We start from the raw sequence: 21,441 nt of genomic DNA on the forward strand, positions 1-21,441 counted from the left end.
ATGTTTGGATGTTGTATGTTGAATGTAAAGAAACTACAATTGAAATAGTGACATTTACTTGACAAAATGATTTTATTTACAAAAATCAGAGACCATTATAAAAATATTCCTCTTTTTCTTTAAGGATTTCTCTCTATTATAAAAAAAATTTTGGAAGGTTGTAAGGAGACGAGACGTGATTTTCTTAGAGAGGCATTTTCACGTCCCGCGAGACAAGTCTTTGTGCCAAGAGATTTAACCGTGCCCGGGGGAGGGAATAAAACAAGACTAGATGACAAAGTAGAACATCGTAAAGAATTCAAAAATGTTGACGCAGTACACATGCAGAACAAGTTAGAGATAATGGAAGTACTAAAATTCGAAAGTCTCAAAAAAATGATAGTAAAGATCGCATTAGCACAAACAAATGGAAAATATTACTTGGTGAAATAACGGAACAGTGAAAAGAGATTGAATATATTGTTTTAACTATTGATTTAAACTTTAAGTCAGAGACTTGTAGATCATATACTGTAATTCGTGTTGCCATCAGGGAAAAAAAAAAGTAGTGTTTCTGCCCAGTGAAGAGCCGTATCCGCAAGCATTCAAACATTTGTTGTTTGGTGAAAGTGAAATCCCGCAAGAGAAATTAATTCTCATTTGTGTGAATGCTATTGTCAGACACATTTCTTGTTGAGAGAAAGAAATGATATTCACTCACGGGCAGTTATATGTTGTGTTGTCACGATGTAATTCCAAACACGGAATCAAAATTCAATACGATATTGATAAAAAGGTAAAAGTGAAAAGAGATTGAATATATGGACATAGGTGATATGACAGAAGTGCACCACATGAGATGTAGATTACACGGCACAGCCGCAGCAGCAGCAAGCCAGCAGCTGATCAAGCAAAGAGGAGGTAAAAAAAACTGCATTTGTTTCCTATTGTATCACAGTTTAGACGGATTTCGGAAGGAGCGGCCGCGTCTCCTTGGGGTGCGTTCAGCCCCCCTCTTCACAACGCGAGCTGCGGGCCGGGTGGGGGCACAGGTGATGGCAAAGCGAGCAATAAAATAAAATTTGATTGGCATGGTGGCCCAGTGGTAGCACTGCTGCGTTACAACAAAGAGACCAGGTTTCTCATCCTAGTTGCTTGCTCTGTGGACTTTGCATGGTTTTCAGTGTCCACATGGATTTCCTCCATATACTCCAATTTCCTCCCATAGTCCAAAGACATGCAGGTTAGGTGGACTGCTAATGCTAAACTGACTCTTGGGAGTGAGTGTGTGCTTGAGCATGTTCACACTGCGATGGACTGGGCACCCTGTCCAGAGATTACCCCTGGTGATTCCTGGATAGGCTACAGCTATTCCTCAACAGTATCCTGGATGAGCAGATTAGAAAGATGGATGGATGGACTGATATTATTATTAATGTGTTTTACTAATCTTAATATTGCATTACCTCAGTCTCAATTCCTTGAATTAACCTAAGATTTATGTTGTGTTTTAAGATTTATGGCTTTTCTCTGTGGGTGGGTATTGAGAGGTAGTCATGACACTCTACTGTTGTAAACATACTATTTCAAAAACAGAGAAATTTGTCTCCTACTCACTAACTTGTGACCTCATTTTGTGGAACTACAATATGACCATCCCACCTGATCATTGGACTTTACCAAAATATTACAACACAACCAAAACTTCTGCTTTAACAAGTAACTGTGGTCACTGGCTACAAAGACCGAGACAGCTCCACACCCCACCACCAATAACCTTGTCAGTGTGCCATTTGAGAAGGCTGTCATGATTGTCATGTCCAAGTTTGGAGTCTTTGGTGAAGATGCTCTGATTTAGATCAATGGCATCTCAGAACATTTGAGCTCAGTACCTGTCAAGAAATAATCTCTGATGGTGAGTAGCCAGTGGCAGACATCATAATACAGGGTATGAGTGAAATCCCACCTTAACTGAGATGGATTGAGATGTTAGCTCACAATGCATAGAGTATGTAGCATGCCCACCCCTGTCCTAGCCGAACTTGCATCCCGTTGTGTCACGACCACAGAGGTCACGACACTAGAAGCACAGAGAAGCAGATTTAATGTTGAGATATCAAGATGGTGGTAATTAGGGACCTAAAATGGCATCCAAGATGTTCAGGAGCAAAAAACACAACATCTAAACCAGGGGTGGGCAATGTCGGTCCTGGAGAGGCGCAGTATGTGCAGGTTTTTGTTCCAACCCAGTTCCTTAACGAGAACTCAATTATTGCTGATGAAGCACATATTGCTTAAGTGACATTTTGATGCTTCATTTTAGTGGTCTCGCTTGTTAAGGTTCTCCAACCTTAATTGCTTATTTCAATCTTAAACTGCTGCATTCAGTGTTTTAATTGCTCCTTATTAGCAATAAGATGTAAAAGACAAAGCAGCCAGCAGTTCTCCAGCTAGCTTTTTTCCAATTACATCTGTGTGTGTTCATCATGCACGGTTTGATTTAATAAAACACTTAATAGAAAAATGTGACAGACTGAAAATTATCTGTTTTAGGCTTCAAATCATTTGGATGATATCCTTGGAAAGGAAAAAAATCTACGATATAAGAGCCTTATATTACACAGACTAACAAGCCATAAAATTAAATAAGGTCTGAGATTGGCAATGATTGGTTTCTAATTAAGCAATTGGGTTGGAATGAAAACCTGTAGCCACTGCGGCTCACCAGGACCGACATTGCCTACCCCTGATCTAGCCTCACAAAGACTAATTTTGATTTATAAATCTAATATAACTCCTTGCACAAAAAGATGAATGCAACACTGAGGCATTCTTAATGTGCCATAGCAGCAGTATGAGCATCCTGAGGTCATAATGAACTAATCCTATCTGATGTTTTTGCCACATTAGCCTGTAATATAGTCCATGAAAGTAACAGGCAAGCACACCTAATCATTTGCTTAGCTGTCTATGTACATCTCCCACACTGCTAATCTTGCAAATTGGACCACTTCCTGTAAAGAAATAAACAAAACACTAATAATTAAAAAATATGTATCATTTGGGTATATAACCACAAAAGGATCTAATTACACATAAACTAAACCAAACTGAGCACCCAAACAACATAAGGTGAGTGTTCATGTGAGAAATGGATGAAGGAATGTCTCAGCATAGTCTTGCATCTAATTATTTCTAATGTGGCAAGTAACTAATTAGAGACATACTTAAATAAAGCCATTTGACCTTCTGTAAAAATACTCATCTTGGTAATTATCACTGTACCAACATCTGAATATTTATTACAGTTTAGGCATGTGACAAAATAATAAAAACAAAGAAGCAAGTAAAACCCATGCAATGCCCAAATCCATCCCCACCCAGGACACACAGTGGATCTGCTCGGCACTTCAAAAAAAGGTAAATGTTTGCTTTCTTCAAATGATTCAAATACAAGATGGAAAGAAGCTGACATAATGACTATTGGGATAAGCCAAGGTCTTTATTATTTCTAGTGGTCTTTTGAACCTCTAATGTTGTTACAACCATTCCCCTCCATCGAGAAGTAAGATGAAAGGCATACAATTGTAAATCTGTTGCAAAGACATATAAATTAAGAAGTTAGTCATACTATAAAATATATTTATAAGAAAATACCCTAGATTATAGACCTTGAATCTTGTTTCGCTTTTTGTTTTCCTTCGTGCTTCTATTTTTCTTTTGTTTTCTGTGTTTTGATTTTGAAGTAAATAACTACACTTGTTATGTTGATATTTGTTTGATCGAGCAGCATGTCATTGTAGTGTTCTGCTTTTCGAGAATAAAGTAAAAATGTTTTTTTTTTGTTTTTTTTTAATAGCCTAGATCATAGGCTTTATGAGGCCTATCAATAGCTAGATCAATAGCCTTTGTCAACGACTATAAAGGCCACGACATCCATAGAAAGTGACCAGAGGTATTCCTGGTGCCCCAATAAACAAGAAGCATTAACTTTACGCAGACCTTCCATTCGTCTGTCCACAGAAAGACTCCCATGAATTGGCATATCTGGAACGAAACCAAGGTTCCCGGAAACAGATGATTCACACAACTATCAGAAAAGGCAAAGGTTTTAGATGCAGGTTTGTGTCTTGTGTTTAACAAAGTGCAATCACTTTGAAGAATTAAGTGGATAGGATTGGTGAGCTTTGTTGGGCTGAATGGCCTGTTCTCATCAAAATTTTGTAATTTTCTAATACCACCTAATGCCTTAACATAGCGGTCATCTGGCACAAGCTAATAATCCCTGAAGGATGTCATGCAAAAAGCCTAAAACTGAAACTTGTCCATCCATTTTGTAACCTTCTTAAGCAGTTGAGGGGTAGAAGTAACTTTGCATTCCTGTAGCTCTGGGTACAAGGTGGTAACTAGCACTGAAGAGGGAGTCATACCCATCGCAGCGTCTATTCACACAAGGCCAATTTAGATTTGTCATGGCTGCTTTGAAAACTGTACCTTTGTAAAAAAAAAAATGCATCCTATTAAATTAGTATAATTCTATTAAACACACTGTAATTTCATATACAGTGGAACCTCGGTTTGCGAGTAACTTGGTTTATGAGTGTTTTGCAAGACGAGCTAAAATTTTTAATAAATTTTGACTTGTTAAACGAGCGAGGTCTTGCAGTACGAGTAGTATGTATATGCTTTGTCTGCTGAATGTCATGTGATCACAACTGAGCTGATGGTTCTTCTCTCTCTCTCTCTGCGGGATTGTGGGCAATCGTCTCCTATTCTCCATCTGAGTCGGTGTACCTCACTCATATAGTCAACATCCGTATGAGCGTATACTGCTTACTACAGCATTGTGACTGTGTGTGTGTGTGTGTGTGCTATGACGTGCGAGTCCCCGTCTTGCACCCCAAAACACGAAGCTGAGTCTCAGTACTTTAGCAACACCAGCTTTATTCAGCTTGAAACAGCAACAGCACTGTTATTTATTGTAGCGGGGTCTGCCACTCTACTATACACAGACACAGCAGTCAGGCAGGGTCGTGGCCGAGTAGTACTGTGCCCTGCACATTTATAATGTTCCTTGTTCCTTGTATCACCCATCGACGGCAGGCGCTTATAGTATGTCCGCAATCTTTTCGGATTCGCTTTTACGGCGAACTGCTACAGCGCTGGGAGACTGCGATTGCTTTGGGACGCTTTTCCACGTGTCGTCACGTTGGGTGGAATCCCACAAGAGTTTAGAAACTCACTCACACCAGCCATGATTCTTTTCAAAGAAAAAGTGCAAGTTAATTTGTTTTATGTATTTTTACTTTATATTTTGTATTAATCATTTTTATATGAATAGTTTTGGGTTGTGGAATGAATCATCTGAGTTTCCATTATTTCTTCTTTGATATACGAGTGCTTTGGACTGCAAGCACATTTCCGGAACGAATTATGCTCGCAAACCAAGGTTCCACTGTACAAGGGAAATAGTTAGTCGACCCATTTCTTGATGCTACATATTCCAAATCAAGATAGCGAGGAGCCATAGTCTTATTAATAGCATGTATTACCAAATATGCTTAAAATATTAAAATTGCACTAAAGGACATTCAGGTCACGGTGTGATCAGGTCATATAATGGCTGAGTCTGTTTTCCTAGACACACTGCTTATTTAGGTTTCTGCTGACTGTTCTGTTGCATTCTTTATCAAGCAGTGCTGAAGGTGGCCATCCCACACCATTACATTTTTCCTTCTTTTGCAGATAATTGCAATTACTCCAGCTGTGTATTTTGGCAGAAGCATAGGAAGGGTGGGGCTGAGAGTGATGCACCCCTTTACAGAGGAGGAGGATGATGAAAGAGTTGTGGGGAGAGAAGACACTGGGGAATGAGCTGCAGACAGTGGGTTCACCAATGTTTTAGCAGGAAAGAGCAAAGCTTTTTTCTAACACTCTTCTGGTATATGCAAGAAACCTTTACTGTAAAATACTTTAAATCAGGGGACAACATAGTTTTGAAAGTAAGGAGCAGCTGCAGAGACAGGAACAGAAACTCTGTTACTGGCACATAAAGTGGAGGCTGCAGGGTAAGCAACCATAACTCTCCAAGCCATGCCTCCTTCTCTCCTGTGTTATAATGATGTGCTGTCATTGAGCTCAGCCATTTTAGAGTGAGACACATACCCCGCCTGCACTCCCACTGTCATGACTAGCACACTGTTTGTGGAGCAAAACACCACGCCCACCTAATAGATTACCATCCAAGATACACATAAGGCTTCTTTGGCCATTGTTCTGCTTCTCCAGTTGCTAATGTTTAGTTTTAATCTATTTTTTTTTCTCTTTTTTGAAACATCTGATTTTGGAGGTGACCTTTACAAACTTCATAGATGAACATTGGCACCAGAGTTTTCTGCCAAATCTTCTACCATCACTTCCTGAAAGACAGCAGAGTTTTGACCTGCCATTCGGTCTTAAAGGAGATCTTTATTTGTCAAGTCATTGGTTTGACAAATCGTTCATTATACTTTACATACCTACCACTCCTTCAACTTAGCAATTCTCACCCAGATGAAACTGTATTAATAACAGTCAAGCTATAACAATAACAGAAGACACAGCTGGAGGCTTTGAATAAAGTATGGATGGTCACAGTTTTTACAGATTCCAACCGTTAAACAAGTCTAGGACTTTTACGCAACAGAATCCATTGTATGATTTTAGAAAACTAAACATGTGCCTTTGAAAATTGCATATTTTCTTTTGTCTGTTCTATTTTAACAAATAATAAAAAGAAAATAGTATTCTGTGGTCTTAAGTTTCAATTTCCCAACAAAAATATTTATACATTAATCTTGCATTCCTTTATTTCTTATAGTTTTACTGTCTATTCTCTGTGATTTCATTGCACTATTCAGTGACTGAAATTTCTCTGAGGATCCACCTATCCTTCAGTCCATCCATTCACTACCTGAACCTATTTATCCAGTACAGAACTACAGGGAACTGAAGCCATTGGGATCAGGACGGGAGGCAGCCCTAATCAAGATGCCATCATACAACCAAATTGACTCTTACCAGCCACTTATAATCAGCCTAACTACACTCTTAAAAACTGAGGTGCCAGAGAGGTTCTTCAGAGCGATGACACATTGTTCCCAAAAGAACCATCCACATGAAGGTTTCAGAAAGAACCCCTCATTCTGGTCCATAACAGGTTCCATAAATAACCACGAATTGATGATAAGAGATTTGTGAAAGACCTTTGGATTCATGATTTTAAAAGGACCCTTACAACATACAGTAACACAGGCTCAGTTCAGATTTTCTTGATCTGTCTGTATTCTGTTAGGTAGCCTATACTGCACATTAATGATTTGTTTTGTCCACATATTAGGAACCTTTTCAAAGTGCAAAGAACCAAATGAATATGCAAAGAGCCCTTTCCAGAGTGAAATGGTATTTTGAGGAACCATACAACCCAGTAAAGTGCCATTAAACGACACAAAGAGTGTACATGTCTTTGGAATGTCAAATGAAATTTATTCACAGTACAGTACAGCACAACATACCATAGTATAGTATAGCAGAGTATAATAACCATAGTATAATAGTAGAGTATAGTATAGTAATACCTGGTCCTATTTACCTTACACCGAACTTGTATAGAATAACAAGTTATATTATCATATGTACAATATATGTAGATCTGGTGTATAGTATAGTATAGTATAGTGATTTTCATTTTGCCTCTTTAAGCAGAGGCAGGGGATCAGGTCTCATATAGTACACTATAGCATAGCATATTGTCAAAATTTATCCATCCATCCATCGTCCAACCCGCTGAATCCGAATACAGGGTCACGGGGGTCTGCTGGAGCCAATCCCAGCCAACACAGGGCACAAGGCAGGGAACCAATCCCGGGCAGGGTGCCAACCCACCGCAGGACACACACAAACACACCCACACACCAAGCACACACTAGGGCCAATTTAGAATCGCCAATCCCCCTAACCTGCATGTCTTTCGACTGTGGGAGGAAACCAGAGCGCCTGGAGGAAACCCACGCAGACACGGGGAGAACATGCAAACTCCACGCAGGGAGGACCCGGGAAGCGAACCCAGGTCCCCAGATCTCCCAACTGCGAGGCAGCAGCGCTACCCACTGCGCCACCGTGCCGCCCGTCAAAATTTATATTTTTTATTTTTTAGTATATTGAGGAATTGTTCTGTTCTGTGAACTGCATTGTATTGTATTGACCCCCTTCTTTTGACACCCACTGCACGCATAACCTACCTGGAAAGGGGTCTCTTTTTGAACTACCTTTCCCAAGGTTTCTTCCATTTTTTCCCTACAAGGTTTTTTGGGAGTTTTTCCTTGTCTTCTTAGAGAGTCAAGGCTGGGGGGGCTGTCAAGAGGCAGGGCCTGTTAAAGCCCATTGCGGCACTTCCTGTGTGATTTTGGGCTATACAAAAATAAACTGTATTGTATATGTTCAAAAGTACAGCAGAATACAACTTTGCATCTCATTTACAAAGAAACAGTCAAAAACAAACTCACAGTAATGAAATTCTCACACCATTACACCATTTACCTGTCATTTATCAAATATAGTAAAATTAAATGTATGTATAATTGATAGGGGGCGGCACGGTGGTGCAGTGGTAGCGCTGCTGCCCCGCAGTTAGGAGACCCGGGTTTGCTTCCCGGTTCCTCTCTGCGTGGAGTTTGCATGTTCTTTGCATGTTTTCCCTGGGTTTCCTCCAGGCTCCCCGGTTTCCTCCCACAGTCCGAAGACATGATGGATTGGCGATTCTAACTTGGCCCTAGTGTGTGCTTGGTGTGTGGGTGTGTTTGTGTGTGTCCTGCGGTGGGTTGGCACCCTGCCCGGGATTGGTTCCTGCCTTGTGCCCTGTGTTGGCTGGGATTGGCTCCAGCAGACCCCCGTGACCCTGTGTTCGGATTCAGCGGGTTGGAAAATGGATGGATGGAGTTCAAACTACGATCGGAAGAAGGGGCAAAAAAATGAGTGTGTTAAAATATATGCATCGGGCAATTAGGCTTTTAGTGGTTTGAATGTGCAACTCCCGGTCAAAATGATCAAGATGAAGAGCAGAGGGCGCTGGTGCAGCGCACGTCTCGGGAAAGACTGGCTGTCTCACGCGAGTCCATGTCCGCTGCACTCGGCAGAACCTTGGAATACTCGTCCCGCCCCTTTGAAATGAGGCAGTGGGTGCCAGACTCGGAATAGCTTAGTGAATTACTTTTTTCTGTGTTGTGCTGTTCTCGTAGTGCCCGGTCAGTCCAACCCCCCCCAGCTGTGAGTTGCGGACTGACCAACCCCCACTCCCCGTTCCTAAGGAAGCCGTCCCCTCGCCGATTCGAGGCTGCAGCCCCTCTCAAATCGCATGTAGTTCCTGTGTCGGACACACAGAGCGCCCATTGTTAGCCCCCCCTCCCCCGATGGGACTGGGCAGGAAACCCATGACTTCCTAGCACACAGGACGAGGGAAGACAGGACCGCAGCCGATCGGAGGGCGGGATGCGGCGCTAGAGGAGCTGAAACTCCGGGAGAGGAGCGGCTGAACTCCGAGAGGCCGAACAATGAGCCGCGGGAGGGAGGACGGCGGCAGTGGCAGCGGCGGCGGCGCTCCGGAACTTCGGGACAAGAGAATGCTCAAGTGCGTGGTGGTCGGAGACGGTGCGGTGGGCAAAACTTGTCTGCTCATGAGCTACGCTAACGACGCCTTCCCGGAGGAGTATGTGCCCACGGTGTTTGACCACTACGCAGGTACCGCTTCCTTAGCTGGGGGAAGTCGCTGATGTGAATGAGTGGATGTCAAGGTGGGGTGTCCTGGGTTTGCGTGCCTACAGGAAGACGAGGCATTTGCGTGTGTGGGTGACCCGAAGGCACAGTGTATATTAGGTTGGGAGCACGGAGACACGGGGCTATACTGTACACTCTGATAATACGTGGGACTCCATCCCACATTGTGTCCTTGTTGCAGAGAGATTGGGGTGCAAGTACCCCCAGAGTCTAGGTTCGAGCTAATCACTGAACTGAGAAGGCAATCTAAACTATCAGTCCTAATATTTCTTTGTAAAATCGGAGCCATTAGGGAATCGCTCAGTAGTAAAGAATTGACCAGCTAGAGTGATGGCTGTGGAGAAACACCGAGTGTAAAGACAGGAAGATGTCAGCATTTTATGTGAGTGGAATTGTAGATGAGGTGTCCATCCATTTTCAGTCTTAAAAGTCAAATTGAGGGTCATGGGGGCAGGTATAGGAAGTATTGTGGCACAAATGACTTTTCAGAAACTGAATTTTATTGTGTTTTATTTTTTTAGTTTGTGTGTGCTGGCCTCCCTTATATACAATAAACAATCTACTCTTTTAATGAGCATTTCAGTCAAGGCCAGCCTTATATGGAAAAAATGTAATGTGGACTCTAACGTGAAATACAGAATACAATAACAATTGCAGAGTTTTCTCATATTTCAGAAAATGTGATGTCCAGGCAGTGCGGAAGTTTACACCATACTGTTCTGTCAAATAAATTATCCGTTCTCACGCCAGATTATTCACATTTGCAGCTTTGACTGAGTACACAGAACAAATATAATTAAAGCCAAGATAGAGCATATATGACAAGTTTCTAATGCTACTGTATTTTTTAGGGCTTCTTTTAGATGTTTAATTAAGAGACTTTTTTGCCACTCTGCTTGAAGATGCAGACCCAGAAAACGTGCAGATGGATGGACAGTGTCTATATTTGTACTGTGCAAGAAATGATTTAGGCTGTTCATTGTGCAAATTAAAAAATGTATTGAGAATTATAAGACATTGCCACCATACTGTTTTATAAACAGTTAAAGTGATTAAAGTTGTAACCTAAACAGACCAGAGTTCAGTTTCTGGGCCCCCATTATCTGTCTGGAGAGTGCACTACACGCTCTGCCTGAGACCTCTGGGATTTCCTTTCAAATCCCAAAGACAATTGCCTTAAAATTGACCTAATATTTGTGATGATGTCCATTTTACTCTGTTTTTGGTGATTGAATGTATTCATTGATACCATACAAATTTGTTGCATTTGGGTATGTCGTAATTGGATAACATGGATGAACTGGTATTGCATCCAGGATTGTCTCTTGCTCTTGATGAAACTGTAAGGAAAAATTATGTTGAGACATTGCTGAAGGTACTGTAACAAACAGGCAAGAGAGGAAGAGGACTGCTGGAAAAATTGTGGAAGGAAGGCATCACAGTTTGTTTTGTTAACACTCACTGTAAGCAATCTTCAGTGCTAACAGCAGAGCTCAGAAAGGTTGTGTAAGGCACATTACAGTGACAGGAGTCACTGATACTTCACACTGAAATAGCTTTGCCTCGCTTAGATTCTTTGTTTTAATGAACATCTTTGAAACATGTTTAATTTTTCTATTTTTTTTACACATTATTGAAAAGGCAATATTGGCAATTGAGGCTTCTGCAAAATAAAATGTAATTTTTGACAATATAGTGTTAATAACTAGTGGTACCTTGGCAAATTAAAGATAAGTTTGCCTGTAGGTTGATATTCTCATTATGTAATGTAAGCTGGATTGCAGCCACTTGCCACATTTCCATATGGCTCTGCTCTAGTTTATCAGTTTAGTTGCAACGCCCAGTCTGATGATGTCCACATGCGTTTTGTCATTCCTTATTAGAAGTGTAGTTATAACAACTTACTCAATTTTGGTCTTACTTTCCTGCCTTGTAAATGATTGTTTCACCTTTCCCTCACACAGACCTGTAGCAGCTGTTCCTTTGTTTTGGCAGGCACAGTTGCTTTCATCTAAAAGTCTGACTGTAAGTAATTCATGGAGCTAAGTAGGTGATTTGTAAAAATTGTTGTCAGGGGCTGTACAATCCTTACCTCCCTCTTGTCACTTTAGTAGATATTTGTCAAAAAACTTTGAGAGAAAGATGTCTTTGGTGATGGAGTCGCACAATAATAAAAACATACAGAGTAGTAATGCAGAAGACAAAAGTATTGTCCGACCTTCTTGCGTTTCCTTTCACAAAATGAATAAATATCTCATTGACTGTCAAGAACAATGCAAAGGTAAGCAAAACAGAGAGAGAAATAAAAGAGAAGGTGCAACTAGCAGGGATGTGCAAAGTCATTCCTGGAGGGCCGCAGTGGCTGCAGGTTTTTGTTCCAACCCAATTGCTTAATAAGAAGCACTAATTGCTCTAGAAACACTTCTGCTTCATTTTAGTTATCTCCCTCGTTAAGATTTTGAACCCTTATTGCTTATTTAAGTCTTAAACAGCTGCATTCTTGGTTTTTAATTGCTCCTTATTAGCAATAAGATGCAAATGACAAAAGAAACCAGCAGTTATCCATTTTGCTTGTTACCCTTTACACCTGTGTGTATTTATCATGCACTATTTGGTTTAATTAAATACTTGGAAGGAAAGAGAAGACAAAAAAGTCAAAGATTGAGAATTACCCATCCGTTTTACACTTCAAAATATTTGGATATCTTTAGAATGGAAAAAAAAATCTAGGATTTGAGAATGACTTGACATAGCAGAGTTAAAGCACTAAAAAGCCATGAAATGTAATTATTGGCAAGGATTGTTTTCTAATTAAACAACTGGGTTGGAATAAAAACCCGCGGCCACTGCGGCCCTCCAGGAATGGCTTTGCACACCCCTGAACTAAGGCATTTCTTAAACATGCAATCAATCTTCATAGCACCTTTACTATCATATACTATCAGGATGGGCACTTTGTAGCATACAAGAGTACAACACAGTATCAAACTGACAATCCTGAGTTAGAGACACAAGTACAAGGAAAACAAGAATTCAGTAAAAGAAGCCTGGGAAAGATTTGACTGCTCCAATAGGGGAAACACACAAAAGTGGACTTAAACAAGAGGATCCCTAACCTAGTAAAGCACCATAGAGTCCATGTCAAAGAGGTTGTGATGGTAAGTGTTTCCAGCTTCAAGTTAAATGGAGCTTTACAAATAGATCTAGGAGGAAACATCCAGAGGGTAGGCGCCACAAAACTAAATCAATGGTCACCAAGAGTTATGTAATATGAGAGTGGGAAAACTGGCGCCTGTTATACTCTGGGATGCTGTGCAGTGTAAACAAGTATTGGTGCTGTCAGCATATTAAGTTAATAGTGGATCTTTCTAGATGATTCTGTAAATGATACTAGCCATTGCAGCTGAGGTGTCATATGATCATAGCTCTTGATCGGAGTCAGGACCAGAGCTGCTATATTTTGATATTGAGAGAAAAGAAAGTGATTTCAGTCTGCCTGTTTGCTCCGTCATTCATGTGCCTGAAGCTTTATCGAGAGGTATATTATTGGTGTCTTTTTTTTAAAGTGAGGGTTCTGTTGTTTAGGTGCTTGTGGGTATGGACCTCCTTATGTTCATATTGTGACAGAATGATCACTGAGACCTGCACTGGCAGTGTTGAGCCTAAAAGATATTTATTAAAACTTAAGACTTTTTCTGTGAGTGTTTTCTGGGGCAGACCAACATGGTAATACAGAGGTTAGTACCATTGCCTCTCCGATTAAGTATCCTCAGTCAAACTCCTGCACATGGTTACTGTCCATGTGGTGTCTGCATGTTCTCTCAGTGTCTGTGGGGTTTCCTCTGGGTACACTAGTTCTCCTCTAACATCCACAGAGATAAGGGTTATTGGCAGTTCTGCATTGGGGAGTGAGGGAGTGTGTGTATGTGTGTGCGCACGAGTGGGTCCTGTGCTGAACTGACCGCTCATCCATCAAGGTTCCTGCCTTATGCCCATTGCTGCTAGGATTAGTTTTGTCATCCACCACAAAAACCCTGAATTTGATTAAGTGGGTTTATTGCTAATGTTATATTTCCTAAAGCACTTCTGATGTTGAACCTTTCTGTTTGCCACAGTGTAAGATGAGACAAACAATTATCTATCAAATGCCAGCTTTTTTCTTTTTTGTGTAAAAGAGAATTTATGATAGATTTAGGGATTAAAAAAAATGGCAGTGTGTGAGACTGACACATGTACAGTAAGTGCTACCACATTCATCTTAAACTCCTTTGAATGTTTTGCTGCTTTTCATGAGCATTAAGTTGTCCTAAAGTCTTGGTTGCTCCTACTGATGCTGCACAAGACCAAGACCCTTACTGATTAACATAGTAGAGTGTAGGTGACCATGTCCACCTTTGTATACAGTATAGAGGAAACTGAACATTTGATTGGCAAATATATATTTTGGCTCCATGTGATCCTAAAATTTCATTAAGAAAGTTCAGTAAATGGGGCGGCACGGTGGCGCAGTGGTAGCGCTGCTGCCTCGCAGTAAGGGGGCCCAGGTTCGCTTCCTGGGTCGTCCTTGCGTGGAGTTTGCATGTTCTCCGCGTGTGTGTGTGGGTTTCCTCCCACAGTCCAAAGACATGCAGGTTAGGTGCATTGCCGATTCTAAATTGGCCCTAGTGTATGCTTGGTGTGTGAGTGTCCTGCGGTGGGCTGGCGCCCTGCCTGGGATTGGTTCCTGCCTCGCGCCCTGTGTTGGCTGGGATTGGCTCCAGCAGACCCCCATGACCCTGTGTTCGGATTCAGCGGGTTGGAAAATGGATGAATGGATGGAAGTTCAGTAAAGGAAAGCATGAATAGTCAAGACAGAGAGGGTTTCCTCACTTGCACCTTGTCTCTTTATTGTACACCCTGGTGCACAAGAGTTAAGAGAGCAACAGAACAGGTGGGTCACACACAGAAAGAGGTGACAAGTTTATTACCATAAGTGTAATGCAGTTAATACATTTCTTCTAGTAAAATATTTAAAATTGTCATGCTTTTGGTGCTTTATTGATGTTTTTCCTTTGTGATGTTCTTTCTGTAGCTCTTCCCTGGAACATAACATGTGTTCTCAGATACAGATAGTCTGGGTCATGGAAGCTAAATCTTTCCTGGTAGCATTGATTAAAAAATACGAAGCAACCCAGCAAAGGGCACCAGTTCATCACAGGGCAAACCTCGCACCCAGTCTCACTCACGTGGAACTGTGTACATGCAAGTGTTTGGGTTGCAGGAGGATACATCTGGAGAAAAGTTCACATGAACACAGGTTGAGTGTGCAGACTCCACAAAGACAACTATCTAGCACAGGATTTCACTCCATGATGATGGGTCCATGATACAGTAGCAGTAACCACTGTTACACTCCTCACCTCTTTTCTTATCAATAATACTAAACTAATAAAACCTCACATTGGTGCTTCATCTTGGGCCATTTGTTCCACAGTGCTACAAGGTTAGGCTTTGAATTTCAACAACCCAATGCTGGCTTTGTGGATTCAGAAAATGGATGCACTGACAGAAGGTGAAATTCGCAGTACAAGCCTAAATGAATGTTCCGAGTAAAAACCGTTTAGATTCAACCCTCCTAGGTTTGTCTTTGTCAGTGGGACTTATAATACAATGCAACTTATTTTTTGTATAGCACTCTTACACTGAGTGCAGATGCGGAGTGCTCTGAACAATTCTCAGTTAAAGTTCAAGTATAGATTATACAAATTTCTAAATATAGAACTGGTACACATATAAAGGCAGATCTGTTAAAACACTCGGAGAGCAACGTGGAACTAATTAAACATAAATGGAAACCAATAATATCTGTCTATTAATTTATCAGTGAACTATAGCCAGTTGACAATAGTGGAGATTAAAATCATACAAGAGAAAGTCAAAAATAAAGACACAGTCTTGGAGATCTCGGCCAACTGGTTGTCTACCCTTCTGCTGTCCTGCTTCTGCTGCTTTTGTTTCTACCAAAAAGAAGCTGTGCATTTACATTTTTTTTCTCAGTTTATTTATTTATAATTTGACGAGGTAGGGTATCTCAAATAAAGTGTGAGTTGATCCAGTGCCCCACAAGACTAGTCATACAATCATCTTCACATGTGTACTTGCTTATGTGTGACAAGGGCTAGCTATCTGTCATGTTTGCCTATGTAGGTAGCTATCTCTGCTGCACTTCTTTCATTTTGAGTATTTTAATTGGTGCGCTAGTTGTGGAGGCTCGTACCTCACTGCCCCAAAAGACTGGGTTTGAATCACAGCCTAGTGAAAGTTGGCGTGGATTTTCCTCCCATTTTTCACAGATGTGCCATTTAGGTTGGCAACTTTATCCTTGTTTGAGTGGACTGGCATCCCATCCAGGAATGCTTATGATTTTGACTGCTGTACATCCGTCCCCCATATTGATTAAGCAGAAATGGAAAGTTGATGGATGGCGTGTGAATAGTGGAAGCAATCTGGGAAATCCTGTTTTGATTTCTATCTTCCTTGAACTCTGTTTTCTAAGAGACACACTTAAGTGTCAATGACTTTTTTAGTTCTACATACTGTATGTGTTGATGGGGAGTGTTGAATGTTTGGAAGGTTTATAAGAATGCAAGCCTTGTGCAAATACAGAGTGAAAGTATGCAGTGCACACACGGCCGCATTCCTCCAATATTCCTGGTGTAAATACAGCTGGGCAGGCTGGTAGAAGTGCCATGTAGGAATTCAACACGGCATGTGTGTTTCTCAAATTGATTGGGCAAGTGTTTGTTCCTGAGTCACAGTTCACTTCAGCAAATGGACCAGAAGCGAGTAAGCAGCTGCAAAGTAAGAGCGCCTCACTGACGTCAACATTTCGAAGTGGTGAGTCATCTGAATGGCCTACAGTGGGACTATGCGGTGGGACGGCACCCCTGTCAGTCTCTGCTAGTTGCTCTTTTCTTTCTGTGACTTTCATTTTTGAAATGTCCAGTATTAAAGAGATGTATTCACCCTTTGTGATGCTTTCTGCATCAGGCTTTATTTATGTACGCAGGTACCACCATTGCAATTCAATGAAACGTTTAGTGTCTACAACTGGCATGCTTGCCTGTGACACCATGCAAGGCAACAGGTATATCGTCACTTAAAGAGAAAAACAAATTTAGCTGTCACAGACCACAAGTGGAAATTAACTAAGAATCCATCCTCAAAATCGTCTTTTTTACTTTCCTTTCCGTTAAACACTTGTCCACAATGTGTGTGTGTATGTGAGTGTGTCACTCCTGAGATGAAGATATTTCAGAGCATGAGTCCGCATGAGCCTTTTCAGTGGGGCAACCTGTCATTGTTTAGTGCCAACCCAAACCTTCCATTCTAGGCAAGTGTCTTTTCTTACCTCCATGAAGATAACAGGATTTGCACTGTTTTAAACCATCCTGGCCTGGAATTATACCTGTGGTGACCTGCTTGTAACCAGGCCTTAGGCATCCATTCTTAATGCAAAAGCAGCTGGGTTTACTAATGGTGGTGCTTGCCTTAACTTTAGGCCAGTGCAATATACAGAAAGGTTAGTTACTTAAGATGAAAAGCATTTAGAGTTTGTGCTGCTGAATATCTGTTTCATTTTGTCTTTTTCAAAAGGGAGTTTTCTTGAACTTGTTATGAACACCAAGTTCAGAGAATCGGGCACAAGACACATACAGCAATCTGTCTCTGAACATTTTTGCTGGACCTAAGCTAATTAGTGACTACGAAAAGACCAAATGTCTAGCTTCAACTCCTGCATTGCGCCGGATGATGACAGAATTGGCTCCGGTTCCCCATGACCATACAATTAAATTAAACAGACTTTGAAAATGGATGGATGGATTAATGAATCCAAGTCAGTTGACCTTTGGCATTAAAACATGCCTTGGGGACTGTGTAAATATTGGTGAAGGAAAGCTGCTTGGTGATATTAGTTGCAGGCATTTTAAGCTGGCATAGAATTCTCCTGCAATTGGCATTCCAATTTAATGTGTATCCAATCTGTGCTGAATCTTGAGCTGTGCCAATTTAGACTTGCCTGTTATGTTAAGTCATGTGTGTTAATGAAAGAAAATTGCTCAACCGTGCATTCTGTGCACTGTATATATTGCCAGTTGGCATAGCATTCTACACATTATGACGTTGCATGTTAGTATCTGTTTAGTGTCTGCTTTATCTTGGTGCAGTGTTATTCTGACTTGACAGTTATGCTATGCCATGTTGTACAAAGGCAATTACTTGGTGCTCTATGCCATGTAATTTGGGTATCTGCAGTTGGTTTAAAGCTCTACCATTAGGGCTTGGTAATTATACTAATGAAACTGTTGAAGGAAAATTGCTCAGAGCTTCGTTCTGCTTACTGAAGGCAACTAAAGTTGGCATAGCATTGTACAGCATTACAGCCATCCAAGCCAATGTTCCTCTGATGTTTTTATAGAGGGGGAATCTCAGGATGACATACCCTTGTACCAATTTGTGGCATTCTAGTTTAAGAACTACTTAGTATCTACAGCTGCTGTATTTTTTTGTGTTTTGTCTTTCAGACTTGCCAGTTATGTTAAACTATGTCTATTAATGAAATTGTTGTTAAGACAATTACTCAGTGATACGCCCACAGCAGGCATCTCAAGTTGGCAGGGCAATCTATTGGATGATGGCTTTTAGTAGCTTTGCCGCTCATAGCTGCCAGTTATTCTTGTGTTTGTGAATGAAACTGTTGTTAAGACAATTTCTCAGTAATACGCTCTTACAACTGTGGGACAGCATCTCCACTAAATAATGTCATTGCAGTTTAATGCCTATCTAATGTTGCATTGTACCATTCAGACTTGCCAGTTATGTTATGCAATGTTATGCAAACTACTCAGTGACCCACTCTGCCCATTATAGTCTTCATTGATGGATGTTTGTGAGCAGAAATGGCAATGCTAGCCCTTCAGGCTTCAGTTTAGGAGAAGTAATTTGCCATGTGGCCGTTCATGCTGTGCATTTACTGTCTAATAAAGGTGACACCAGAAGTACAGTATGTGTTTTATTCCACATCAGTAGGAGAAATGATGCACGTTGCCCCGAGAAAACTCATCACTCAGTGTATTTTGAATCTTTTTCACCATATCCTATCCATCCATCTATCTATCCTCCTATTTACTGAACCTGTCTAATCCAGTTGCAGGGTCACAGAGTGGACACGGCAGTCTGTCATAGGCCATACTCCTACAGGGCCAATTTAGAGTTTCCAGTTAGCACAATGTACCTGCCTGTGTGTTTAGTTTATATTCCAGACAGTGAAAATTGTAAAACTGAAGGAAGCTGCAAACACCCCATTCTCTGCCTCCCAAGAGGCCTATTTCCGCGGTGGTAGATTTCATTTACTGGTTTTGTTTAGATTGCCACAGATATTCAAAGACTATTTGCAAAGGACTGGGTAAATGTGTAAATTGAGCTTGACAAGACTGAAAAGAGTTACATTTGGGTCACTAGTTGTGGAGCAGAGCCTCAGGCTTTCTGTACTTCGGCACTAAAAGTTTTCACTTTGAAGGTGATGAGTGGTCATGTGTATCTTGGGTCCTGTGATTGTGGGTTTGTCACATGAACTGGCAGTTGCTCAGATCTTAGACACTATGTAGTGCCCTGGGATCAGAGTGCTAGAGTGTGATCCTGTTACATTTTGGCAGGTATGAAGGAGATGACATTTGCTTTCCAGGTATAAAGAAGCCAAGCAGCCATGCAAGGTACAAACTGTTGGGTAATTTATTGGGTGTCTGTGTTGAAGTCTTGTCCTAGAGAATGAGGATGGCATTAGACATGCTAGTGAAAGAGACGTTACATTTTGAAAAGTAATTTTGAAGGAGTTATATAGACATACATAATATTTCCATAGCACACTATGAGTATAATTTGAATTTCTATACAAAACTACAGGTAGTGTCTCCTAGAGCAGGGGTCCCCAACCACCGGTCCGCGACCCACTACCGGGCCGCAGCCATCTGACAGCCGGGCCGCGAGAGAACTGCCGGCAATGGCGACTCACTCAAACTTTTTCAGAACGCTTGGCAGGCGGGGCTTTGCAGCGGCGCAGAGAGAGGAGAGAGACCGAGGGGAGAGAGTATTACAACAAAGTTATTTTTATGGTCCCGACAGTTTCCCCATATGACACGAGTCTGTAGAAATCACGTTACTATGAAGTACATTCAGCAGATACTTTCATTACAACGAAGTGACCTTGAAATGCTTGAACGAATCATCCACAGGGCAGTTAGATCTGTGATCGCAGCTCAGTTGTGCACGTTTGCACAACGATCCCCAAACAGAAACATTGTAAAAAAAAATCTCTTTCTTCGAACTTTCCTCGTACTGTTTTTTTTTTTTTTTTGCTGTTTTTGTTTTCTGTGGTTTTCAGTGATTCCTTTTGCTTATTGCTTGTCAACATTTGAAAAACATCCATTGGAATTTAACTCATTGTCACCCTCCTATAGAAACGGCAGACACGAAAAAAAGATAGCAGCGTTAATGTTTGTGATGTGCAATCTGTTGGATTGGCAAATGTAAAGCATATGTCTTTGTTATATGCAAAAAAAGAAGAAAAATCTCAGATTGCAAACGTATGCGAACTGCTTAATAACTTTAATAATAATAGAAATGTAATGTAAATTGTGTATAAAACTGCCCCCCCCCCCCCCCCCATGTCCCCCAGGCCCCCGACCGGTCCGTGGAAAAATTTGCATCTAATAAAGTGGTCCTTGCTGTCAAAAAGGTTGGGGACCACTGACCTAGAGGATCAACCCCTGACTGCATACTCAGAATAATTCAAAATGAGCCCAAATATATCCAAAATGATGAATTTGCTATTAAAATATCCAAGGGAGGGATGATTGGCAGGCAACGTGATGTAATGTCTTAGACATTTTAACTTTAAATCTAAATTTTGTTAGTTCATTATACACCTCTGTTTCACTTTATGATTTTAAGCAAGTCACTTAACATGCCCTATGCTCCATCTATAAAATATATAGAATCTACAGATATGTGTAAGTGTAATCTATCCTGATATGGTAGATTGTCCTAGATAACAACTTTGGTCAAATATATAATAATAATTTTATTATTAGTACTAGGAAATATGCAAACCTCTGGTGCTGAAATAAAGGTGGTTCATATAGAGTACACTGAACAGTTCTATTTTATCCATACATTCTTTTGTTTTCAGTATTAAAATAAAAAAATACCACTTAAACAGAAGCTGTAAGAAAGGCGTGAACCCCAATAACTTCGTAGAGGTTTCTGCTGCCCAGATTTTTTTGCTTCACGGGTGCATATCACATCACAAGCCTTTGGCTAAGACCAAGATCAAGGTTCTAGCCACAGTGGTTCGTGAGTAACTGCATGGCAGATGGACAGAACATTTAATGAGGTTTGATCCCTATAAGGGAATGCAGAAAGTGTGTACACCTGACAAGCCCCAAAAAACACAAGAGCGAAACATGTGTTTTGTATTGTTTGGCCGATATTGTATCACTTATCTATGAGGACGTGGCGGATGTTTGACGACTGGCCTACCAACGACAAGCATTACCTGATAGGTAACCACTTAAAATTATTAGATTGCAATTTCTAAAAATGTAATACTGTACT

The 21,441-nt window shown here is 41.0% G+C and overlaps 1 protein-coding gene across 1 annotated transcript in view; it reads left to right on the forward strand.

The window, feature by feature from the left end:
- The first annotated feature begins 9,141 nt into the window (after positions 1 to 9,141).
- The window catches only part of rhoj (ras homolog family member J), a 39,575-nt gene continuing 27,275 nt past the window's right edge, over positions 9,142 to 21,441 (forward strand). The window contains exon 1 of the mRNA XM_028821178.2: positions 9,142 to 9,753. Within this exon, the coding sequence (XP_028677011.1) occupies positions 9,567 to 9,753 (187 nt within the window). The 5' untranslated portion in view covers positions 9,142 to 9,566. The remainder of the gene's footprint in view (positions 9,754 to 21,441) is intronic.

The sequence above is a fragment of the Erpetoichthys calabaricus genome, chromosome 16 (genome assembly GCF_900747795.2).
Source record: "Erpetoichthys calabaricus chromosome 16, fErpCal1.3, whole genome shotgun sequence".
Classification (NCBI taxonomy): domain Eukaryota; kingdom Metazoa; phylum Chordata; class Cladistia; order Polypteriformes; family Polypteridae; genus Erpetoichthys; species Erpetoichthys calabaricus.